The sequence below is a fragment of the Salvelinus fontinalis genome, chromosome 13 (genome assembly GCF_029448725.1).
Source record: "Salvelinus fontinalis isolate EN_2023a chromosome 13, ASM2944872v1, whole genome shotgun sequence".
In the NCBI taxonomy this organism is placed as follows: domain Eukaryota; kingdom Metazoa; phylum Chordata; class Actinopteri; order Salmoniformes; family Salmonidae; genus Salvelinus; species Salvelinus fontinalis.
Window position 1 is genome coordinate 54,802,321 of NC_074677.1, and position 25,692 is coordinate 54,828,012.

At 45.7% G+C, this 25,692-nt stretch overlaps 3 protein-coding genes across 14 annotated transcripts in view; 2 read left to right on the plus strand and 1 right to left on the minus strand.

Annotated features, from left to right (window-relative positions):
- The first annotated feature begins 314 nt into the window (after positions 1–314).
- Positions 315–16,714, plus strand: LOC129869071 (proto-oncogene DBL). Of its 12 annotated transcripts, none has more exons than XM_055943553.1 (27): positions 317–518; positions 6,088–6,216; positions 6,491–6,607; positions 6,811–6,960; positions 7,081–7,205; positions 7,396–7,510; positions 7,610–7,729; positions 7,882–8,073; positions 8,329–8,520; positions 8,883–9,054; positions 9,274–9,359; positions 10,413–10,498; positions 10,700–10,766; positions 10,856–10,971; positions 11,089–11,158; positions 11,278–11,370; positions 11,552–11,644; positions 11,752–11,877; positions 12,032–12,247; positions 12,367–12,459; positions 12,928–13,048; positions 13,185–13,245; positions 13,560–13,759; positions 14,037–14,149; positions 14,316–14,428; positions 14,518–14,621; positions 15,565–16,714. In XM_055943553.1, exons 2-27 carry the CDS (start codon positions 6,088–6,090, stop codon positions 15,597–15,599), a joined length of 3,105 nt encoding a protein of 1,034 aa, XP_055799528.1. In that variant the 5' UTR covers positions 317–518; the 3' UTR covers positions 15,600–16,714. The 12 variants fall into 12 exon arrangements, with proteins under 12 accessions (XP_055799533.1, XP_055799534.1, XP_055799536.1 ...); XM_055943549.1 differs by having other exon boundaries at positions 317–513; XM_055943554.1 differs by having other exon boundaries at positions 317–513; positions 13,644–13,759.
- A 236-nt stretch (positions 16,715–16,950) lies between these two features.
- On the minus strand, positions 16,951–22,192 carry f9b (coagulation factor IXb). The gene is made up of 8 exons (XM_055943562.1): positions 22,033–22,192; positions 19,184–19,353; positions 19,050–19,074; positions 18,804–18,917; positions 18,427–18,558; positions 17,968–18,320; positions 17,743–17,869; positions 16,951–17,649 (listed from the first exon to the last, which is right to left on the minus strand). Exons 1-8 carry the CDS (start codon positions 22,097–22,099, stop codon positions 17,069–17,071), a joined length of 1,569 nt encoding a protein of 522 aa, XP_055799537.1. The 5' UTR covers positions 22,100–22,192; the 3' UTR covers positions 16,951–17,068.
- A 3,276-nt stretch (positions 22,193–25,468) lies between these two features.
- The window catches only part of LOC129869074 (fibroblast growth factor 13-like), a 19,933-nt gene continuing 19,709 nt past the window's right edge, over positions 25,469–25,692 (plus strand). The window contains exon 1 of the mRNA XM_055943564.1: positions 25,469–25,556. The gene's annotated coding sequence lies outside the window, so the exon portion shown is untranslated. The remainder of the gene's footprint in view (positions 25,557–25,692) is intronic.

Sequence of the window (25,692 nt, forward strand, 5' to 3'; positions counted from 1 at the left end):
CGTTGCCTATCATTGGGCCAGATCGTGTTATGTGAGTTCAACTATATTTTTACCAGACCAAATATATGAACAAATATAATGCAATGGAAAAATGAGCGTTGATCAGAATGAGGCTCTCTCCTCACTATATGGTTCCTGCACTGAGGAATTACCATCTTCAGATAATCGACGTCTGTCTGGAGCTGAAAAAGCAACAGTAACAGTATGCAAATAAGGGAGCCAAATGAACGGTTTTTTCACAGATGCAATTCGATTCCCAACGTTCACCAAAAGCAGCCGTTCAAAAAGAGCCGTTCGTTCGTATCACTACCGGCTACCCACCCGGCCACTGCAATGCGATGCTGCGGCTGCTCACTACTGCCGAGAGTCCCGCGCAGTACTGATGGAGGGAGGGAAGTTGTGAGGCGGCGCGATATCCCCTAAAAATAGGGAGATATCCCCTAGAAAGGCCAACCTAAAACCATGGCGGAGGCCAATCCTTTTAGGGGACTGCCCCGTTTGCGGAGGGCCGCGGTAAGGTGTTTACGATATAAGTATTTCTTTGATGTTTCCCGAAATTAGGATCAGGATCTGTCTATTGCAGCATAGCGAGGCGAACACTGCTTGGCCGGGATGTGCCCTACTGCGGCATCAGCTAGAAATCGCATGCGACTTAAGGCATATACAAATGTCAGATAACACTTGAGTTTCTGTCTGTTCTAGTAAGCGTGAATTTCAAAAATAGTTTACATAGTTGTACGTCTATACATGTGTTTGGAGATGCGGGGGGGGGGGGGGGGGGGGTCGGACAGGACATGCCAATGACAAAATGGTGTGTATGATAAGTCTTGCGGGATAAAAACAGTAACATTAGTTGAAACAGGTCTTTAGGCATTGAAGAGTGATATAACCTAGTGTTTGTTGTAGGCGGGTATTATCATCAGTGTTATCTTTATCGATAGAGTTAATGAATATTGTATGACCTTAAAATATTATTGCAGTTGCCTAGTTGCATTTCTACAGCTGTCTGTATGTATCAGTCTGCATCATTCATATACAGTTAGCTAATAACTGATATAGCCTATTGTACTATATTTGCTCTGTAGTTCACCACAGGGCACCACAGGCACCACAGCCAATTCTTACTTTGGCCGCCTTTCCTTCCAGTTCTCTGCTGCCAATGACTGGAACGAATTGCAAAAATCACTGAAGCTGGAGACGCATATCTCCCTCACTAACTTTAAGCACCAGCTGTCACAGCAGTTTACAGATTATTGCACCTGTACATAGCCCATCTGTAAATAGCCCACCCAACTACCTCATCCCCATATTGTTATTTTTTGTTGTTGCTCCTTTGCACCCCAGTATCTCTACTTGCACATTCATCTTCTGCACATCTATCACTCCAGTGTTTAATTGCTAAATTGTAATTATTTCGCCACTATGGCCTATGTATTGCCTTACCTCCCTAATCTTACCTCATTTGCACACACTGTATATAGACTTTTCTATTGTGTTATTGACTGTACGTTTGTTTATTCCATGTGTAACTCTATGTTGTTGTTTGTGTCGCACTGCTTTGCTTTATCTTGGCCAGGTCGCAGTTGTAAATGAGAACTTGTTCTCAACTGGCCTACCTGGTTAAATAAAGCTGAAATCATTTATTTTTATTTTTATGTACTGTAAACAAGGTGTTTCACTGACACAGCAGTGTGGTCGGAAACGATGGAGACAGTAGTTTTGTTAGAGCTGAATTACACCAAAAAACTGTATCTCATAATACATGCATTATGTGATGGTATAGCGGGTCTATTGGAGATGTGTAATAGGCCAAAAAACTGTTGATATGCATGTTTCTGATCTGTGCTGCAGTGGTCAAACTAATCTTCAGCATGTCTCCACCAGGATTGACTGAGTGTGAGGGAAAGCTGATGAGCTTGGTGTTGCCTGGTGTGTTTCATTGATCACCTGTCCTGCAGACATTCAGATTGACTCTGCCTTATATCTATTTGCATTCACGCTGCTGCTCAAAGCTGCCCCTTGGATCACAGTGGCCTGTACATGGAAGTACATCTCCAATTGGCCCATACAAAGTTCCATTACTGAAGTCTTATTCACTTTTAGTGCTGAGCCTGAGGTGCAGTTGCCTCACACATCTGAAGAGTCTGACATAGAACAACAGCTAGTTGGTCACAAGGATGTTATAAGAGTCTAAGGTCCTCCACTGCTGTTGCAGTATGATGTTGAAGGTGTTGCAGTATGATGTTGGAGGTGTTGCAGTATGATGTTGAAGGTGTTGCAGTATGATGATGGAGGTGTTGCAGTATGATGTTGGAGGGGTTTCAGTATGATGTTGGAGGTGTTGCAGTATGATGTTGGAGGTGTTGCAGTATGATGTTGGAGGTGTTGCAGTATGATGTTGGAGGTGTTGCAGTATGATGTTGGAGGTGTTGCAGTATGATGTTGAAGGTGTTGCAGTATGATGTTGGAGGTGTTGCAGTATGATGTTGGAGGTGTTGCAGTATGATGTTGGAGGTGTTGCAGTATGATGTTGGAGGTGTTGCAGTATGATGATGGAGGTGTTGCAGTATGATGTTGGAGGTGTTGCAGTATGATGTTGAAGGTGTTACAGTATGATGTTGGAGGTGTTGCAGTATGATGATGGAGGTGTTGCAGTATGATGTTGGAGGTGTTTCAGTATGATGTTGGAGGTGTTTCAGTATGATATTGGAGGTGTTTCAGTATGATATTGGAGGTGTTGCAGTATGATGTTGGAGGTGTTGCAGTTAGAGGTCGACCGGTTATGATTTTTCAACGCCGGTACTGATTATTGGAGGACCAAAAAAAGCCGATACCGATTAATCGTCCGATTTATTTATTTGTAATAATGACAATTACAACAATACTGAATGAACACTTATTTTAACTTAATATAAGACATCAATAAAATCAATTTATCCTCATAAATAATGAAACATGTTCAATTTGGTTTAAATAATGCAAAAACAAAGTGTTGGAGAAGAAAGTAAAAGTGCAATATGTGACATGTAAGAAAGCTAAGGTTTAAGTTCCTTGCTCAGAACATGAGAACATATGAAAGCTGGTGGTTCCTTTTAACATGAGTCTTCAATATTCCCAGGTAAGAAGTTTTAGGTTGTAGTTATTATAGGAATTATAGGACTATTTCTCTCTATACGATTTGTATTTCATATACATATATTTCATATATACTTTGACTATTGGATGTTCTTATAGGCACTTTAGTATTGCCAGTGTAACAGTATAGCTTCCATCCCTCTCCTCGCCGCTACCTGGGCTCGAACCAGGAGCACATCGACAACAGCCACCCTCGAAGCAGCGTTACCCATGCAGAGCAAGGGGAACAACTACTCCATGTCTCAGAGCGAGTGACGTTTGAAACGCTATTAGCGTGCACCCTGCTAACTAGCTAGCCATTTTACATCAGTTACACCAGCCTAATCTCAGGAGTTGATAGGCTTGAAGTCATAAACAGCGCAATGCTTGAAGCATTGTGAAGAGCTGCTGGCAAAGCACACGAAAGTGCTGTTTGAATGAATGCTCACGAGCCTGCTGGTGCCTACCATCGCTCAGTCAGACTGCTCTATCAAATCATAGACTTAATTATAACATAATAACACACAGAAATACGAGCCTTAGGTCATTAATATGGTCGAAACTATCATCTTGAAAACAAAACGTTTATTCTTTCAGTGAAATACGGAACCGTTCTGTATTTTATCTAATGGGTGGCATCCATAAGTCAAAATATTCCTGTTACATTGCACAACCTTCAATGTTATGTCATAATTACGTTAAATTCTAGCAAATTAGTTCGCAATGAGCCAGGCGGCCCAAACTGTTGCATATACACTGACTCTGCGTGCAATGAACGCAAGCGAAGTGACACAATTTCACCTGGTTAATATTGCCTGCTAACCTGGATGTCTTTTAGCTAAATATGCAGGTTTAAAAATATATACTTCTGTGTATTGATTTTAAGAAAGGCATTGATGTTTATGGTTAGGTACATGTTGGAGCAACGACAGTCCTTTTATGTGAATGCGCACTGCATCGATTATATGCAACACAGGACACGCTAGATAAACTAGTAATATCATTAACCATGTGTAGTTATAACTAGTGATTATGATTGATTGATTGATTGTTTTTTATAAGATAAGTTTAATGCTAGCTAGCAACTTACCTTGGCTTCTTACTGCATTCGCATAACAGGCGGGCTCCTCGTGAGGCAGGTGATTAGAGCGTTGGACTAGTTAACCGTAAGGTTGCAAGATTGAATCCCTGAGCTGCCCCTGAACAAGGCAGTTAACCCACCGTTCCTAGGCCGTCATTGAAAATAAGAATGTGTTCTTAAGTTCTTAACTGACTTGCCTAGTTAAATAAAGGTGTAATTTTTTTAATTTAAAAATACATAATAAAAATCGGCTAAATCGGAATCCAAAATGACCGATTTCCGATTGTTATGAAAACTTGAAATCGGCCCTAATTAATCGGCCATTCCGATTAATCGGTCGACCTCTAGTTGCAGTATGATGTTGGAGGTGTTGCAGTATGATGTTGGAGGTGTTGCAGTATGATAGAGGTGTTGCAGTATGATGTTGGAGGTGTTGCAGTATGATGTTGTAGGCGTTGCAGTATGATGTTGGAGGTGTTGCAGTATGATGTTGGAGGTGTTGCAGTATGATAATGGAGGTGTTGCAGTATGATGTTGGAGGTGTTGCAGTATGATGTTGGAGGTGTTGCAGTATGATGTTGGAGGTGTTGCAGTATGATAATGGAGGTGTTGCAGTATGATGTTGGAGGTGTTGCAGTATGATGTTGGAGGTGTTGCAGTATGATGTCGGAGGTGTTGCAGTATGATGTCGGAGGAGTTGCAGTATGATGTCGGAGGAGTTGCAGTATGATGTTGGAGGAGTTGCAGTATGATGTCGGAGGCATTGCAGTATGATGTTGGAGGCGTTGCAGTATGATGTTGGAGGTGTTGCAGTATGATAGAGGTGTTGCAGTATGATGTCGGAGGTGTTGCAGTATGATGTCGGAGGTGTTGCAGTATGATGTTGGAGGGCGTTGCAGTATGATGTTGGAGGCGTTGCAGTATGATGTTGGAGGGCGTTGCAGGATGATGTCGGAGGGCGTTGCAGTATGATGTTGGAGGGCGTTGCAGTATGATGTTGAAGGGTGTTGCAGTATGATGTCGGAGGTGTTGCAGTATGATGTCGGAGGCATTGCAGTATGATGTCGGAGGTGTTGCAGTATGATGTCGGAGGAGTTGCAGTATGATGTCGGAGGTGTTGCAGTATGATATTGGAGGTGTTGCAGTATGATGTTCGAGAGCGTTGCAGTATGATGTTGGAGGCGTTGCAGTATGATGTCGGAGGCGTTGCAGTATGATGTTGGAGGCGTTGCAGTATGATGTTGGAGGTGTTGCAGTATGATAATGGAGGCGTTGCAGTATGATGTTGGAGGTGTTGCAGTATGTTGTGAGTTTCTCTGCTATTCCAGAGACAGTAGAAGGCTTCTATTTGACCGTTATTTCTCCTCTTTCTCTGTCATTTGTTTATTTTATTCATCATGTAGAGACAATACTTGTCATACTTGTTTTGCAACGCTTTAAATGAACCGGAACCTAAATTCCAGTGGACAGAATTAGAACATCTTGGTAAAATTAGAGCCCATTACATTCATCCAGAGCCATGTAGTTAACATGTGTAAAAATATATATCAAAATATAACTCGGCATTCATCTATCCATGCAACATAGGGGTTATCATTTCTACCAAAGACCAACATGCTGACTTCGGTTTATTCACTCTTTTAGTGCGATAGGGAGGAGGGCTTTATGTAAGAGTTATCTAATGATCTAAGAAGGTCAACAATGTAAACGTCCACACGTACTGAGTAGGATGAAAACTAAGAAGAACAGCTTGAGAACGGCAGTGAGGCAATAACCAAGTAGGAATAAAACAGAGCAGGCTGACACAACAGTTATACCACACAGGCAATGAAGTTAAATGATATCAATTATCTTAACTGTTCTTCACTTCTCCTGCTCTCTTCTTTCTGCAGATGTCCTTCCCGGGGAATCTCCACCTGGTGTTGGTTCTGCGGCCCACCAGCCTCCTGCAGAGTCCCTCAGGCACCGGCACTGACTTGGGCTTCCGCTTCAGCCAGGAGGACTTCATGCTCAAGATGCCGGTAAGAAGTGGAGATGACGAAACCAAGGCTTGTTTGAAATGTTGAGCAAATGCCAGTACAGCAAGTGGTTAAAGGACAGTATTTGGGCGATCACACTAGTTGTTTCAACAGTCTGACAATACCAGGGGCTGTGAAGGACTCTCGTAGGTTGTGTTACCCACAATCTCTCTCTAAGATGCATTACTGTAATGTGAGGAGTGATTGTTATCGATTCTGGTTGTCATGGTGGTTTTGTGTTGTACACCTCGGCCTGCTACTCTGCGTTCTTCCACAGGTGGTTATGCTCAGTTCAGTGACGGACCTGCTTCGCTACATTGATGAGAACCAGCTGACCTCGGAGTTTGGTGGAACTCTGGAGTACTGCCACAGTGACTGGGTGGTCCTTCGTACGGTAAACATGCTGTCCCGCGGTGTCACCTAAAGCAACACATCGATTTATAGGCAGACCTGGTATTTTGGAACACTGACCCCGTCAACAACATGTAGACAATTAACACCGCAAAGCAGCCTGGATGTGCGGTGTGGCAGAAAACGTGACAAATTGGTGTTTTTGGTATAAGGCAGACATTCGTGAATATTTGTCTCCCTCTGCAGGCTATTGAGAGCTTTGCCGTGACTGTGAAGGAGATAGCCCAGTTGCTGCAGTCGTTCGGCACCGAGCTCGCCGAGACCGAGCTTCCAGATGAGGCCGACGACATCGAGTTCCTCCTCAGATCCCACACTGACAAATACAGGCAGCTGAAAGTAAGACACATCTCCCATGACAACCTTGGAATTATTTTTAAAAAATTGTTGTTGTTGCAAGGCCGTAGTAGTGCATGGTGTTGTGATGTCCTGTGAATAACTGGATGGCAACGATTGCAGGATGACATCAGGTCAGTGATGCGGGAGGGCCGTCACTTGCTCTCCAACCTGGAAGCCGCCAAGGCAGCTAAAGCTGATGGTCAGGAGGACAAAGATATCAAACAGGACTGGGACACGGTGCAGAGGTACAGTACACTGTTAAAAAAAAGATGGCTCCGACAATTGTGTTTCTTCACATGCCGTTGGTGCGTGTAGTTTCATTGATCTCATGTTGTCGTTGCGGTAGCTGCCATGGGATGGGGTTCTGGAGGAGTTATCGTTTTGATAGATTTAAGTGTTTGATCGTTTAGCTTGTGTACTATCTGTTTTCGTCAGGCTTCTGGCCCAACTACGGGACATGGAGATGGCTTTTGATGGCTTTTTTGAGAAGCATCACCTGAAACTGCAGCAGTACCTTCAGCTGATGAGATACGAGATGAGCTTTCATGAGGTACAGACCGTTGAGAGTGGTAAAAGTGAAACGTGTCAATCTGTACTATTTCCTACATTTAGTGCCAAAGGTCAAACTTCCTTTTCCGCTGTTGCTCAGATGGAGGAGATCCTGGACCGGCTGTCTGGTCAGGAGAAGGAGGTCGCTGCAGTGGGCGGGACTGTGGTCCAGACAGAACAGCTATTAAAAGATCTGGAGTCACTGGACACCCGCGCACAGGTTAGGGTCCCACGACACAAACGAACCTCTCGCTTGACCCTTATAGAGGACATCTTGAGATTTCCGACAGAGAAACGTAAACTGCTCCAGATAGCTGCACCTATGATGGGGATCCTTGACTGGGGGGGTTTTGTGATTGTGGTGGTTGTCAGGAAGAGATGGGCCGCGCCCAGATAATCATCCTGCGCGGCCACCAGCTGGCCACCGGTCACCACTACGCTCTGGCCCTGATCGTCCAGCGGTGCAACGAGCTGCGGCACCACTGTGACGTGCTGACCACCGCTATCCGAGCCAAACGGGCTGCCCTCACCCGCATACGCGACCTGCTGCTGCGTCTGGAAGAGGCATGCGAGCGCACACACACACACACACACACACACACACACACGCACACACGCACACACACACACACACACACACACACACACACACACACACACACACACACACACACACACACACACAATTGTAACCCCCATCCTCCCATATCCACTCATAAAGCTTGTAGAGTCTGTGATGTCTGTGATGGTCAGTGTGTCATGCTTCCATGCGTCTCTGTGTGTGTGTGTCTGTGTTTGTGTGCCTACGTCCGCCCTCAGGCCCGGCGCTGGTGTGACGAGGGGGCTTACCTCTTAGCCAATCAGCTGGTGGATAAGTTCCAGTCCAAGGAGGGAGCTCAGGGAGCGCTGCAGGATATAGAGAGACTCCAGGAGGAGACACCGTTGTGTCTGAGCCAAAGCCCTGATGTCCTCAGTCTGGAGTTCGAGGCCATCCTGACCCCTCAGCTAGAGGTATGTGTCCCTGTTCCATAGTGTGTTCTTTGGTATCAGTCACTTTTTCACCCAGCCTGGCTCCAAGTCATACCGTGCCATTTCCTCCCGTTATCACTGTATCATTTCATCCCAAAGCTCTTTGGTACGACGACAACATCCTGTCGACACAGCAAACATGACAAATACTCTGATACTACTTCTGCCACAAGCGTAGAGTATTATTATCAACAACCTACTGTTGCCAGCACTTTCCACCTTCCTCCTCCCTCATGCAGATCCAATAGGCCTGTCGATCTCTATCGGTAATCTCTCTCTCTCTCTCTCTCTCTCTGCCTCTCTCTCTCTGCCTCTCTCTCTCTCTCTGTCTCTCTCTATCTCAGTCTCAGATTGGGGTGGCCACTGAGAAGCTGTCTGCCATGCAGAGAATGATCCACAACAGACAGGCATGTCTGAGGAAGCTGGCTGACATTCAGGTGCGGCCCATCCAGCTGGTGGCCCCTCGGCCTGAACACTCTCCCCGGTGCAAATCCCCTCTCTTCTCCCCCAAACACAGTACGTTACCATAAATACACAACCACAGAACTCTTACCGAGGCCTAACGGACGCTGAATGTGAATTCGTTCTCGTACTCTGATTATTAGGTGTGTGAGAAACGATTTTTCAAGAATGATAGTGGACATTCAGCTGCCTGTCTTCCTCAGATCAAGTGTTCATACTTGAAGTAATAGTCTTTTTTTTAAATAATCATTCTGTGCATTTTCATGCCTGCAGGTGTAGATTTCAACTCGGTTCTCAACTCAAGGTTCTCTTTTGACCTCTTACCTGGCAAGAGGGCAGCTCGGAAAAGCCCTAGAAAGGTGAGAGTTGGGTTGTGACACCTGAAAGATCAGAAGGGTTCCTTAAGATCCGCTGCATTCATGAAGTGCATGACACGCACGGGACCTGTATTGATATAGGACTTTGGTTACGTGGTTATTTCGACCAGCATGCCCGTTTTTTTTTCTCCATTCGACGATTCGGATGGGATTCGTTTTAGCAAACTGCCCCGGGAAATATATCATTTTTCTCATTCAAAATGGACCATCGTGTCGGGAGCCAGGAGGCTGTTCCAGGCGTGAATATATTTCAACTTATCTAGGGATAGCCTTATATTGGCTTTCAGTTTGGAGAAAGTAAATGTTATCAATAAGAACCGTGAACTGTACGCAGACATTCAATTAACTGACGCTATTGCCAATTTATCAATTCATTGGCACAATATCATCCGCTTAATCTTTTAAAAGAGAAATAGGCACAGCCCGCTGGTTGAATCAACGTTGTATCCACGTCATTGTCATGAAAGTACGTTGAACCGAAGTGGAAGAGATGTTGAGTTAACGTCTGTGCCCAGTAGGCGGGAAAGTTGGTATATGGCAAAACAGATCATTCACCTGTACGCTACGTGCGTAGCACTTTGTTTTTAAGACTGCGTGTCGCAGCTGTTCAACTCTGTAATATCCCTCAAAACAACAGGGATGACGATTCACACGGGATAAGTATTAGCAGAGGACCGGGGGAGTTTGCCAAAAAACAGTCGTTTTTTGGGGGGGGGGGCTGGAATAATAACCTTCCCGCCAAATAAAAATGACTGACATGGCCGATACGGACAAGACTAAAATGACGGATGTGGTGTTTTGTGCTCGTGTGGATAATTACATCACCCGACCACCCCAACCTCCCCCGTCCCAATAGGGCTATAGAATGTCCCTACTTTACATTTCATGTAAACACGATTTGCATTTTCTCCAGTGTGGGATAGCATATTGTTTTATCTGGCCTCCACATCATCTTTGTCCTACAGAGTGGCTTATCATTGTTTCAGCTTGTCATGTTGACTAAATTCATTCCTGCCCTCTCTCTCTCCCCTCCAGATAGAGGTGATGCATGACTATGAGGAGAATCGCAACTCTCTCTCCTATGGCCAGGAGGGAGAGGAGAGCCCAGACCAGCTGAAACGGTGAAACAGCACCCCACTCATCATCAGTCTGCATGTACTGTCTGATTCCAGCTTGGTTCCATCAACTATTTATCTGCTTTTGTCTGTTATCTGCCTAGAAAATGTAATTACGTTTCATTTAATAAAGGAATTTCCCTTACTGGTGCCTCTCTGTCTCTCTCTCTCTCTGTGCATCTTGCTGACTGTGCTTTGTGTCTTCAGACACATAATCAAAGAGCTTATTGAGACAGAGAGGATCTATGTAGAGGAGCTGCTCTCTGTCTTGCTGGTAAGGTGTTTCATTTAACAGTTGCACAGACACACAAAACATCCCAGAGGGTACAATATATAAAAAAAACCAGGTCTTCATTTCTGTAGGGTTACAGGGCAGAGATGGATAACCCCGCCCTCTCCCACCTACTGCCCTCTGTCCTGCGCAGCAAGAAGGAGGTCCTGTTTGGGAATATGCCAGAGATCTACAAATTCCATAGCAGGCAAGCATGTACACAAACACTCGCTCTTTCACACGCACTGATAAGCAAAAGCTCTGTTTTTACAGTGAGGAGAGTATTGATTGAAGTCATGCCTCATCCTCCTCCTCCTCTCTACAGGACCTTCCTCCAGGACTTGGAGGGGTGCCTGGAGACTCCCGAGAGGGTTGGAGCCTGCTTTCTACGACGGGTGAGCAAGCCTCTGATCACACCTCTCTGACTTCAGGTGTTATGGGGTCATCAGGCAGAGCCCCCTGTAACCCTCTACAGTCAGTTGGCTTGGTTTTGACATTTTCTCTGTCGTTTCAGAAAGAAAAGTTCCAGGTGTACGAGCGTTACTGTCAGAACAAACCGCACTCCGAGTTGCTATGGAGACAGTGCTCTGCTTCCCTCTTCTTCCAGGTACTCTGGCTAAGTGGACTGCCAAACTGTTTTTTCATTAAAGAGAGATGCACTTCCCCTTACCTCCCACTTTTGAATCCCCTTTCATCTATTGATAAAAGTTACATAGTTTTGACGAACGTTGCGTCTTCTGGATACATTTGAAGGATTTCTTCAGTCTTTCCGTCTCTATCCTGTGTAGGCGTGTCAGAAGAAGCTGGAGCACAAACTGGGGTTGGACTCGTACCTCCTAAAGCCCGTCCAGAGACTGACCAAGTACCAGCTGCTGCTCAAGGTAGGGCTTGGGCTCAGCCGACATCTTGACTTACATGGTTTGCGTGTGTGCTTTAACGTTCCATTTGAACACATTGGGGCCCTCCGGGCTTCTGTCTTTCCTGACAGGAGCTGTTGAAGCACAGCGCAGAAAGTGATTATATCTCTGAGCTGCAGGGGGCACTAGAGTCCATGCTGGATCTCCTCAAGTCTGTCAACGACTCCATGCACCAGATCGCCATCACAGGTTATGAGGTAAAGCATGTGAGTGAGAGAATGTATGAGTGACTAAGTGAGAATGAATGAGAAAGGGACAGATGTGCATATTTTACAAAAGTGAATTTTGTAATAGTTATGTCTTACCATATCCCAACATGCTGGGTTGTGTTGTGTCTGGCTGTGTCCCCAGGGGGAGCTGAGTGACCTGGGTCGGGTGCTGATGCAGGGCTCCTTCAGTGTGTGGATCAGCCATAAGAGGGGCCCGACGAGGATGAAGGCCCGTTTCAAACCCATGCAGAGGCATCTCTTCCTGCATGAGCACGCTCTGCTCTTCTGCAAGCGCCGTGAGGAGCATGGGGAGGGCCACGACCGCACCCCCTTCTATAGCTTCAAGCACTGCCTGAGGGTAAGGCCCGGGGGGCAGGGCACGACCGGCACTTCTGTTCTTATCATATGGACACACGGTCGTTTTGATTAAAGGGACAGTCAATACACTTGCGGTGGTGAATTGTGTTTTGTCTGCAGATGAGTGCTGTTGGCATCACTGAGAATGTCAAAGGAGACGTGAAGAAGTTTGAGCTCTGGTACAGTGGCAGAGAGGAGGTGTATGTTGTTCAGGTGAGGGCCACATTATGTATCATTTGATTTTGATTATCTTGTGCTCTCGGTTTAGTCTGTGCCTTGGCAAGTGATGGAGTGGGCTTGGTCTGGTCTTCTTACTCACTTCATATGTACTCACTGTATTCTAATCAAGGTTCATCCTATATAACTACTGCTGTACCCACCTTTTCTATTCATACACTGTCCATTATGTATATACACATCATGTATACACATGTGTGTATTGATATTCCGGACTCTGACATTGCTCGTCCTGATATTCCTCAATTATTTTATTTTATGTTTGGAGATTTGAGTGTATTGTTTTGTATTGTTAGGTATTACTGCACTGTTGGAGCTAGAAACACAAGCATTTCGCGGCACCTGCGATAACATCTGCAAAATGTGTACGCGGCCAATACAGTTTGGTTTGATTTGACTCGCTGATACACACACGGTACTGATGCCCGTGGTTGTGTTCCCCAGGCCCCTACGTTCCAGATCAAGATCGCCTGGCTCACCGAGATCAGGAAAATTCTCACCAACCAACAGAGGCTCCTCCAAGGTTTCTACTTTGCGTCTACTTGTCTGTCAACTTCCATGTTGGGTGTGTTGTTCATTCCCCTTGTCCTCTATTGTGGTGTGATGTGACTTGTCTGTCTGCATGCCAGTAGTTGGGTTAAACTACCTGGAGATCTAAAGTCCCTTTTTATCTGCCCTCTGCCCCTCTCTCCCTCTCTCAGAAGACATTCCCCCTATTCAACTCTCAGAGCAGACTCCTCTGTCTCCTCCCTCTAATGACAGGTGATGCTCTTTGCATGTCCTCTCACGTCCTCTCATGTTCTCTCATGTCCCCATGTCTTACAATTTGCATGATGAACAAAGAGAACATTGGGATTTCCTGGAAATGTTTGAAAACGGCGCTCGTAGCGTGTGATTCGTTTGTGGTCGATTCCAATCATAGCTTGGTTTCAACTCATCTCCAACCTAGTGACAATGTCAAGCTTGTTTCTCTGGCGTTGGTCTGGAGAATGATGTGACTTAGCCAGTGCCTGAGGCCAAGCTTGTGACCATGTGGATGTTGTGTTTCTGCCCCGTTCCTTTGCGACGCGGGACAGTCTGGCTCATATGTCGGTGTGCATGCCGTGGAGTACCGGGCAGATCACTGGCTGCTCAGGTTGTTTTGATGTCCTTCCTCACAGTAAGCCTCTAGACCAGTCCCTCAGCACGGAGGAGGCCGAGTCGTCGGGCCGCACCAGCCCCATCCTCACAGACCCCGTGGTCTTCTCCCCCCAGCCCCAGCACAACAATCGACGCAGTGAGTAAGCGAGGAAAACAGCAGCCATTTTGTCTCACCAACTCACTTTAGTAGCAAAGCAGACTCCAGTCAGTCTACTGGCCAATTGGGGCCGGTCGGTGAGGTTTTGACACTGAAAAGTCCAGCGTGTCGTGGTGGATTTGTGTTTTTGTCATCAGTGGGAAGGTTTTGAAAGTGTCTAACGTAAGTGACATTTAGGTGAATATGTTTGGCACGCAGAGAGGCCTTTGACTTGTGGGGAGGGTTGTAATCGAGAGCTTCTGTCTGTCAAACGTAGGTTGGCCTGGCACCTCCCACTCAGTGGACATCTGTGAGGGTCCGGAGGACTGGAGCACCACTGACTTGTCCAACCTGTCAGACTCTGACGAGGAGGACGACCCTACTCCACTGGTGAGCCGGTCTAAACGTCACCCGGCGTTGTAGTGCCAAGTGTTCCTGCAAAACAGTTTGTGGACGTAGTTGGACATTGGAGTTAGAGCACGATGTAAAATACGAGGTTATTGTCAGTCTGTTTTTTGTTTATCTGGTCTTAAGGGGACATGCTTTCCTCTCACAGGTTCCTGGGAGGTACAGGGCCCTGGTGGAAAGTAGTGTGTGCAGTACAGATGACCTCATCATTAAGTGCGGCGATGTCATCCAGCTGCTGGATCAGGACACTGTAGGGAAGTGGTGAGAAGCCCCGTTACTAATACCACTACCGCTGTTACTGTTGCTTGCTGTCGTTACTACAGCAGCACTCCTGATTCTCTCTCTGTCAGGCTCGTGAGGAATGTCAGTCGTTGTGATGAGGGTCGGGTCTCAGCTGATAACCTGCACAGGATTCTGGGAGAGAGTGGCCGTGCCCACTCAGGCAGGATGGAAGGTGAGGGGCTCCCCGTGGAGCAATAGTAGAGATCACTGTTCTTGTGTTTGTAGCTATTAGCAAGGATGAATAAGATGTCCTCATATTCACAAACAGACCTGCACATTACGACCTTATTACCTGTGTGTTTCTCTACATACCTGCACATTACGACCTTATTACCTGTGTGTTTCTCTACATACCTGCACATTACGACCTTATTACCTGTGTGTTTCTCTACATACCTGCACATTACGACCTTATTACCTGTGTGTTTCTCTACATACCTGCACATTACGACCTTATTACCTGTGTGTTTCTCTACATACCTGCACATTACGACCTTATTACCTGTGTGTTTCTCTACATACCTGCACATTACTACCTTACTACCTGTGTGTTTCTCTACATACCTGCACATTACGACCTTATTACCTGTGTGTTTCTCTACATACCTGCACATTACTACCTTACTACCTGTGTGTTTCTCTACATACCTGCACATTACGACCTTATTACCTGTGTGTTTCTCTACATACCTGCACATTACGACCTTACTACCTGTGTGTTTCTCTACATACCTGCACATTACTACCTTACTACCTGTGTGTTTCTCTACATACCTGCACATTACGACCTTACTACCTGTGTGTTTCTCTACATACCTGCACATTACTACCTTACTACCTGTGTGTTTCTCTACATACCTGCACATTACGACCTTACTACCTGTGTGTTTCTCTACATACCTGCACATTACTACCTTACTACCTGTGTGTTTCTCTACATACCTGCACATTACGACCTTACTACCTGTGTGTTTCTCTACATACCTGCACATTACTACCTTACTACCTGTGTGTTTCTCTACATACCTGCACATTACGAACTTACTACCTGTGTGTTTCTCTACATACCTGCACATTACGACCTTACTACCTGTTTCTTTCTCTTACTCTTTCAGGGAATAAGAAAACCCGAAAGCTCAGCTCTCTCTGAATGAAGCACGTGCCATCCACTCTCCGTCCGGACACAACCTCTGTCACCATAACTGTCGTCCCGACATCATTCCCTGTCCAAGGTTATCTTTCCTGGAGTCTCCAGGGGCCTTGAACATGCTGCCAGAGAGACCGACCAGTCATCAATCAAACCAGAGGATCTGAAGGGTCAACTTTGCCTTCTTTTACCGTCCATCTCCGGAAATGTATAATAATCACCACCATATTAATACCATGACGATAAACCACAAGGACGTCTTTTTACATTTCCTCCAGAGGGTGCATGTGTTGCCGTGGGTAACATCCCTACCCACGTCAAGCAAACAACCTCAAGCACAAGGCAGTGGACCGAGTCTACTTTCCGACCCCAGGCGGCATCACAACATCACCTTAAAGAACTGTCACCCCGGGGAGATGGGATCTCCATGTGTTCATTTTCCTGTGGATGAGATGCATGAACTGTTTCTAGTCCACTTTATACATATATTTACTTAGAAAAAGGACTGTTTTACTTCTGTTACAGTGAAATTGAATCAATCTCTATTTTTTTACATTTGTGTGTAACTATCATGGTTCACGATAGACCATGACAGATTTCAACATATCATCAATGCCAGGTTATGTGCCAAAACATGCTATTGTACAGTTGCCCTGTCTGCTTTATTTGTTAGAACAGCCTCATTTTGTACCACTCTCATTACCCCCAATTACTATGGTAAATAGCTTACATTTCAGTAAGAAAACTAACAGCAAGCAAACCGTGCCAAGCGTTGTATTCCTATGCTCACTATTCTGCATGAATGTCAACAGGGCGTTGCAAGTGGTCAGTTCCCTGTTGAACATTGCCTAATGCTTCTTTTTATGTGCACTGCAGTTTTGTGCCAGCAGGGGGTGGTGTGTCAGTCATCTGACCATTTGACGTGAGAGGAGGGTCCTGCAGTGCTTCTGCCGCTGCTGCTATTTCTGCTGCTGAGTGAGTGTGATGATTGGATGTTGCGGCTTATATGTCAATTCTCCACATAGACGGACGTTGGGGATTCATGTGAATGTACAGAGAATGTCATATATGACATGGATGGAAATTATTTTACCAAATACAAGCACAAGATAATCTGATGGGAGAGTCTTTCTTTACGTTCTAGGTCATTTAGCAGACACTCTTATCCATTTTCGTAAATGTTTCTTTACTATGTCTTAATTTAATTTAATTTTTTTACCTTTATGGGTGTGGATGTGCATTTTGTAAATGTTGACTGACACTACTGTACAAGGCGTAGGCCTCTGGGTCAGTCCCTAATGTTTCTGAATCTGCCTGACTATTTTGAATAACTTACAGAAGACATTCAGAGACATCATTTCCCGGATCCCTTTTAATAAATCAACAAAGAGTAAATCAGCTCAGTTAAACATTACACAATGGTAATCATCCAAAACGTTAAGTAACGTAAGGGCATGAGGGTTTTGGACCTTTCAGACATCAGGCTCAGAGTTGGAACCAATGCTTCTAAGCCCAGTGACATTGGAGATCCATGAAAAGTAGCGTGACACACGTGTGTAGATGCCATACTTCCCTTCCTTGGCGCACTCCTCCCCCCAGCTCACGATGCCTGTCAGAAACCAAGTGTCCCGGTACTGGGTGGCATGGGGACCGCCACTGTCCCCCTGGCATGAATCCTTCTGTTCGCTGCGGTAACCGGCACAAAACATGAAGCGGGACACCCGTTCTGCGCTGCTGCCCTTGCACTCGGTCCGGTCCACGTAGGGCACCTCCACCTTCTGCAGTATGGAGGACTCGGGGCCCTGGAAGCGCATCCTGCCCCAGCCGCTGACCACCGAGTTAGAGGCCTCCCTCAGTAGCGTCTCAGTGAAGTCCTTGGGCCCCAGGCAGATGGGGAGGCTGTAGTCAGAGAGGAGTGCGGGCGTGCGGAGCTTGAGCAGGGCTATGTCATGGTTGTACTGACTTATCTTGGCGTCATATCTCGGGTGCATGTGATGCTCACCCACAGCGTGGTCATGCTCCGTCCCCTCTTTGACCTGCATGTTGTGCTCCCCTGGAGAGAGACATTGTGATCAGTTGAAAATTATTTTGAACGAGTGAAGCACACATACGAAATAGGCAATCACTCCTGCTTGGTTTGACTCACCCACTCTGACGAAGAAGGATCCAATCTTGCCCTCGTTCAGGCAGTGGGCAGCGGTGATGACCCACATCTCACTGAGGAGGGTGCCACCACAGAAGCTCTGCCCGGTCAGTTTGCTCATCAGGGACACCTGGCAGTGTCCCAGAGGTTAGCACAGACAACCGCAGTCTAAACACATTGACTGGAGGGGCTTAGTTACACTCACACTCACACACTCGACGGTCCTACCTGCCAGGGGATCTCCCCAGGTTTCACTGTATTTCCCCCAACGATGCGCTGGTCGCTGGATGTCTCTTCCTGGATGGTGGGCAGTGTTGGGAAGAAGGCCCAGGAGGGCAAGTCACCCAGCACTGAGGAAGAGTGGCTGCTACTGGTGCTGCTGATGCGGTGGGGGGTTGTGGTGGTGGCGTTGACCGCAAGAGAATCTAAGGTGTTGTTCACAGAGGCCTCCGGTGCCTCAGTGATGTTGAGGGCGTTGTCGTAGGAGTGCTGAGTCTGATCAACATTTACGGCTGTGATGATCGACCGAGAGGACAGCGTTGAGCTTATAGCCTTGCCAAGGTGACCACAGGGGAACGGTCCTGGCAAACAAACATAGATGAGACCGGTTGAAAATAAACGATAGATGATTTAAATCAACGCAAAGGGAACAGAGTGCACGGATTTATATGCAGGATTCATCAGTACCGTCTGGTTCACAGGTGGTCTTGTCCGGAGCCAGTTTATACCCTGTGGCACAGTCGCACTCAGCATGCTGGGCGTTCAGCACACAGAAGTGGGAGCAGCCACCGTTGTTAATGTCACACTGCTTAGCCATCTCTGAGTAGGGAGAATCCATGAGAACAGAGGATTAGGAGACTAGTTGACTTTGAACAATGGATGGATGAACAATGGATTAACGAGGTTAACATGTAAGCTATTATAAGGTAAACATATGCAATGAAACGTTCAGGTTGAAGCAGGGCTATCTGCAGATCCAATCGAGTGCCAAGTGGATGAAGAGATAGTCTACGCTAGTGCATTTGATTTGATTTGAAACAGAACACAGGGACCACATTGCTCACCTATCTCACAGTTCTTCCCATTGAATTGAGGTAGACACCAGCACACGTAAGCACTCATGGCGTCTTTGCACTTCCCCCCATTCTGGCACGGGTTGGACTCACACTGGTCCCCGTCTGTAGGGGCACACAGACAAAGACTTGACTGCAGGTAGATGAGATAGATCATACCAATCAGCTGATAGTACAACTCCACTATCTCTACAGAATATCGATTTCAATTTTTTTTTTTTTTGCTTTAATGCTTACCAAGGTAATTCGCCCAGAATTGCATCTAAATAAAAATAAAAACAAACACCATTATTGATGCTGTCTGTCACTTGACATGGCAGAGCCTAATGGGCAGATGGACTTCACGTGGGGTTGTAGGGGATGCTACCTACTGTTTTCTCCTCGTTCTCAAACACTTCCCTCGCCTCCTCCAGATTGCAGCGCTCCTCGATACACTCCCTCTCCAGGTTGTCCTTCTTCATCTCCTCGAAGGCCCCCGTGTTGTAGCGCTTCTGCCTCCTCAGGAGGGTGTCTGCAGACTGCCTGGACAGAAAGACTGAGGCTGCGGAGGAAACGAGGACAGAGATGGGGGGGGGTCACTAAATGAACAATTGAGTTGAAATGAATTCCCCTTATAGGTTCAGGTTGGCGAAGCATATGTCGTTTACCATGAAGAAGAAAATATCATCATTGACATATAGAAAACGTCCCTTCTTCTGACTCTTCTCATCCTCACCCTTATGCTCTCATCCTGTATCTGTACCCTGAAGTTTATACAATATGACACCGCATTTGACTGACTGACAACGGAACTGGAAGGAGCAGGGGTGTCATGCACACCAAAGATCTGACGGCGCACAAAGTATGTGAGGATGACTAGGGGCTAGGGCCCCCGTCAGGGAGTTGAAGAATTTTGCATTTTTAAACAACTTTTTTCCTGAAATCTAGAGCCATAATCATTATGCTTAATTCTATTTTTTTTTTAAATGCTTTTTTTCTGCATGTCTAAGCATACCTCTTGAGCTGTCTGTATCCTCCCGACTGGTGGTTATTTTTTTAAAGAAACTAAATACACTATATATACAAACGTATGTGGCCATAAAAATCGAGCACACAGCCATGCAATCTCCATAGACAAACATTTGCAGTAGAACGGCCTTACTGAAGAGCTCAGTGACTTTCAACGTGGCACCATCATCCAATGCCACCTTTCCAACAAGTCAGTTCGTCAAATGTCTGCCCTGCTAGAGCTGCCCCGGTCAAACTGTAAGTGCTGTTATTGTGAAGTGGAAACGTCTAGGAGCAACAACGGCTCAGCCGCAAAGTGGTATGCCACACAAGCTCACAGAATGGGACCACGCAGTGCTGAAGCGCGTAGAACGTACAAATGTGTCTGTCCTCAGTTGCAACACTCATTACCAAGTTCCAAACTGCCTCTGGAAGCAACGTCAGCACAATAACTGTTTGTCGGGAGCTTCATGAAATGGGTTTCTATGGCTGAGCAGCCTAAGATTACCATGCGCAATGTCACGCGTCGGCTGGACTGGTGTAAAGCTTGCCACCATTGGACTCCGGTGAAACGCGTTCTCTGGAGTGATGAATCACGCTTCACCATCTGGCAGTCCAACGGATGAATCTGGGTTTGGCGGATGCAAGGAGAATGCTACTTGCCCGAATGCATAGTGCCAACTATAAAGTTTGGTGGAGGAGGAATAATGGTCTGGGGCTGTTTTTCATGGTTCTGGCTAGGCCCCTTAATTCCAGTGAAGGGAAATCTTAACGCTACAGCATACAATGAAAATAAATAGGATTCTGTGCTTCCAACTTTTTGGCAACAGTTTGGGGAAGGCATTTTCCTGTTTCAGCATGACAATGCACTTCTGCACAAAGTGTGGTCCATACAGAAATGGTTTGTCGAGGACTCCCGAGTGGTGCAGCGGTCTATGACACTGCAGTGCTAGAGGCATCACTACAGACCCGGGTTTGATCCCAGGCCGCGACCGGGAGGTCCATGAGGCGGTGCACAATTGGCCAAGCATCGTCCGGGTTAGGGGAGGGTTTGGCCAGCCGGGATGTCCTTGTCCCATCGCGCTCTAGTGACTCCTTGTGGCGGCCGGGTGCATGCCAGCTGTACGGTGTTTACTCCGACACATTGGTGCAGCTGCCTTCCGGGTTAAGCGAACAGTGTGTCAAGAAGCAGTGAGGCTTGGCGGGGTCGTGTTTCGGAGGACGCATGGCTGTCGACCTTCGCCTTTCCGGAGTCCGTACAGGAGTTGCAGCGATGGGACAAGACTGTTACTACCATTTGGATATCACGAAAAAGGGGTAAAAAGTGGAAGAACTTGACTGGCCTGCACAGAGCCCTGACCTCAACCCCATCGAACACCTTTGGGATGAATTGGAGCGCCGACTGCAAGCCAAGCCTCATCACCCAACAACAGAGCCCAACCTCACAAATGCTCTTGTCGCTGAATGGAAGCAAGTCCCCGCAGCAATGTTCCAACATCTAGTGGAAAGCCTTCCCAGAAGAGTGGAGGCTGTTAAGGCAGCAAAGGGGGGACCAACTCCATATTGATGCCCATGATTTTGGAATGAGATGTTCGACGAGCAGGTGTCCACATACTTTAGGTCATGTAGTGTGTGATTCTCTTCATCTCTGCTAACGTCTGTGTAAAAGATTGAAAGGAATGTGAGTCTTATCCATTTAGCTATTGCGTTTCTTTTCTAAAGTCTACCAACCTTGCCAGCAGGCATGCCAGCTAAGATAGTTAGACAAGTAATCTACTCTAACTTGATTGATAGCCTGAAATGGCTTCTTGGTAGCAAGATATGAGGATGGGTGATTGAGAACCTCTCTGGGCTAGCGAAAACCAACTTCCTAAAATTGCTAGATGGCTAGGTATTACAGAGAACCAACAACAACAAAAAATGTGCTTAAAATTATAATAGTTATATATTTTTAAACAGGACAAAGCTGAGGGGGAACGTGCCCCTGTGCCCACTACGGGCATGAGGTATCAGGGAAGAAGTGAAGCCAGTTTACTGAAATCAGAGTAAAGTCCTGGTTTGGGTTTATGTGAAGCAGAAATAACAGAAACTGTTGAGACAAATAATATGTGAGTCAAACATCACGTTTGTATGGTATTTCTCTACTATCACAAAGAATGATAAAGAAGCACTTATGAGAAACATAGGATACTGTTTGCCGATATCTTTTTGTTGTTAGATGTGTGAAGCCTACCTCCAGAAGTGAACTCGTTTTCCACCATGAATACAGCAGTTATGACAAATAAACAAATCCTTGTCATCTTGTTGCTTTAGGTAGTTATTCCTATTGATATCCCACCAAACAGAAAAGACCAAAAAGGAATGGACAAACTGACTCTAAACTCCAAAGTACAGGAGACTATTTGCACATGACCACCTGAGTAAGCGAATCTCTCTCTCTCGCTTTCTCTCTCTCTCACTCTCTCTCTCTCCGTCTCTCTGTGAGTCTGTATAAAATTAATCTTCAAGTTTTTTTTTTAAAGTCGGGTGGCTTGAGTTAAAACCTAACTGTCATTATTACATCTATTGGTCTATATATTGTGCTGATTCAAATGTAATTGTTCATACATTTGTACTAATTGAAGACAAATGTTGTCCAAACTTGGGCAACACAACAAATATTGACAGTTGCTGCCTGACTTTTGTCACCCCTGTGTTTGAAGTGCAAGACCGCTGAATAGTGGTTCTTCAACCACAAGGTTATGTGTGTCACAAAAACAATGATTGTGTATCCAAATGAGGGGCAGAGGTGGGTATGTCAGTATAACTCTAAGTTGTATAGTATTTGCAGAGCTCGCAAAGCTGTAAGCTCCTGATCTCTTCCTAGGGACGATGCCAGCTCAGGCTGGTGAAGTTCTGCCTCACTAATTATGTATTTTCCCATATCTAACTGTCCTGCTGTTTTCCCCGTCTGAGCTTTAGTGACCTTTGGATGATAAGAGTATAAGCAGGGCACTAGGCCTCTAAAACAGGCTACATGCAGTCCCAATGTGAGTTCGGTACTACCAGCAGAACAGGCAGTGTGAAAGCCTCAGAACAAAACATAGGACATGGAAACTATTGGGAATATTTCTAAAATGTATAACTACAAAGTCCTTATTAACCATTATATAGTTTTGCACAGCTAACAGAATGTAAGATTTATCATAGACAATGCTCTCATCTCCCCATGGACATTGACAGCACCTGTATTCAAGCAATGATCTCGTTCACAGATAAATATATTTTGCTTAGAAATTACAATGACGAGCTGAAATATGATTTTGGTTCCTGTTTATGAAAGCTTGGCCCTTCGAGTCGGTACCAATGATGTACTGCAAATAAACCCTGGATTGCTGATGCTATGCATTGGCCGCTGAGAGGATATGAAGCCACTGCTCGGCCATATTGGCACTACCCAGTAGGAGCAGTCCTCCATAGGAATGAATGGAATTAAATGTTTCAAGGACAAAATGACATCTATTTAGGTATATTTGTGTTGTAGTGGGGACAGTAACATTAGTACCTTCTAAAAAAATACTTAAAGGAAAATGTTTTATGTAGTTACACAATGAGTAAATAAATACACAATGATTAACTAAAACCTGACTATATACACGGTGTACCAGTACCGAGTCGATGTGCAGGGGTACGAGGTAATTGAGGTAGATATGTATCCCTACTGTAGGTAGGGATAAAGTGACTAGGCAACAGGACCAGCAGCATATGTGATGAGTCAAAAGAGTTAAGCAATAGCTACCCGGACTAACTATTTAGCAGTCTTATGGCTTGGGGGTAGAAGCTGCTCACGGTCCTGTCCTGTTGGTTCCAGACTTGGTGCATTGGTACTGCTTTGGCGTATGGTGTCAGAGAGTCTTTGACAATTTTTAGGCCCTTCCTCTGACACCGCCTGGTATAGATGTCCTGGATGGCAGGGAGCTTGGCCCCAGTGATGTACTGGGCCGTAAGCAATACCCTCTATAGCGCCTTGTTGTTGAATGCCAAGCAGTTGTCATACCAAGCGGTGATGCAGCAAGTAAGATGCTCTCAATGGTGCAGCTGTATAACTTTTTGAGGATCTGAGGGCCCATGCCAAATCTTTTCAGTCTCCTGAGAGGGAAGAGGTGTTGTCATGCCCTCTTCACGACTATGTTGATGCGTTTGGACCATGATAATACCTTAGTGATGTGGACACCGAGGAACTTGAAGCTCTCGACCTGCTCCACTACAGCCCCGTCGATGTGGATGTGGGCGTGCTTGGCCCTTTGTTTCCTGTAGTCCACGATCATCTCTTTGTCTTGATCACATTGAAGGAGAGGTTGTTGTCATGCCACCACACTACCAGGTCTCTGACCTCCTCCCTGTAGGCTGTCTCATCGTCGTCGGTGATCAGGCCTACCACCGTCGTGTCGTCTGCAAACTTAATGATGGTGCTGGAGTTGTGTGCTGCAACACAGTCGTGCGTGAACAGTGAGTGGCCTGCTGGAGGTCATTTTGCAGGGCTCTGGCAGTGCTCCTCCTTGCACAAAGGCGGAGGTAGCGGTCCTGCTGCTGGGTTGTTGCCCTCCTACGGCCTCCTCCACGTCTCCTGATGTACTGGCCTGTCTCCTGGTAGCGCCTCCATGCTCTGGACACTACGCTGACAGACACAGCAAACCTTCTTGCCACATCTCGCATTGATGTGCCATCCTGGATGAGCTGCACTACCTGAGCCACTTGTGTGAGTTGTAGACTCCGTGTCATGCTACCACTAGAGTGAAAGCACCGCCAGCATTCAAAAGTGAACAAAACATCAGCCAGGAAGCATAGGAACTGAGAAGTGGTCTGTGGTCACCACCTGCAGAACCACTCCTTTATTGGGGGTGTCTTGCTAATTGCCTATAATTTCCACCTTTTGTCTATTCCATTTGCACAACAGCATGTGAAATTTATTGTCAATCAGTGTTGCTTCCTAAGTGGACAGTTTGATTTCACAGAAGTGTGATTGACTTGGAGTTACATTGTGTTGTTTAAGTGTTCCCTTTATTTTTTTGAGCAGTGTATATACAATTCCCATCAACAAAATGTATTGAAATCCTATAGGAGAAAAAACATTGAAATCCTATAGGATACTATAGGATTCAAATACAAAAACCCCAGTCAATTCTACTCTGCCCTAAATCTTGTAGGCTGTAGTTTTGAGCCAGTTAGTCTTGATTAGTTCGTTAGTATAAGAACTAAATGGACCTCAGAAAGTCATAATGATCATGACAGGAAATAAAGCCAAGACTAAGATAATAAAATGTTCTAAGTAGGCTTACCACTAAATACTTTTGATTATATAAGCATTCGTAGTCTTGATAATCACAACAACCTAAAACGAAGAAGTATGACAGATGATGATGATGACGATGATGATTCTGATCACGATTATGATGAGGATGATGATGATTAGGCTGTCATGCGTTATTTAAGTCCTTTTTGGAAGAGCCTGTATTGGGAGTAATAGTACAAATACGGGGAGTATTTAATGCATTTCAGATGATTTAAATGTCGTTTTATTCATTTTGACTCTTTTGTTTCAAATGAAATCTCTTTAATAAACAACTTGACACTTGCACGGTGAAGTTGGCTCCTTGGAATCTTGAGTCTCGGATAGAGTTCTTCAGAGTCTCGCAGGCGCGGACCCGTGTGGCTGAGTGGCGGCGGCGGCGGCGTCTGTTCTTGTGGAGGGACAAGGAGGGAGGTTACTCAATCTTGGTAAACTACCTCCGTTCACTTGCAATTTTGTATCACCTGCTATCAATTTGACACCTTAGAAATATGATCATTTATATAAATGTGTGTATGTCTCGGTTATGACAGTTTTGCTTTGCTTGCAAAAACGTGGCGGAGT

Bases quoted from the DNA above. Each gene is read 5' to 3' on its own strand.
- f9b (XM_055943562.1), bottom strand. From the start codon at position 22,099: ATGACAAGGATTTGTTTATTTGTCATAACTGCTGTATTCATGGTGGAA. The intron at 19,354-22,032 runs GTAGGCTTCACA...TTTCCTCCGCAG, and splicing joins AAACGAGTTCACTTCTGGAG to CCTCAGTCTTTCTGTCCAGG. The intron at 18,918-19,049 runs GTAAGCATTAAA...GTGCCCCTACAG, and splicing joins ATTCTGGGCGAATTACCTTG to ACGGGGACCAGTGTGAGTCC.
- LOC129869071 (XM_055943549.1), top strand. From the start codon at position 463: ATGGCGGAGGCCAATCCTTTTAGGGGACTGCCCCGTTTGCGGAGGGCC. The intron at 14,150-14,315 runs GTGAGCCGGTCT...TTCCTCTCACAG, and splicing joins AGGACGACCCTACTCCACTG to GTTCCTGGGAGGTACAGGGC. The intron at 14,429-14,517 runs GTGAGAAGCCCC...TCTCTCTGTCAG, and splicing joins CAGGACACTGTAGGGAAGTG to GCTCGTGAGGAATGTCAGTC.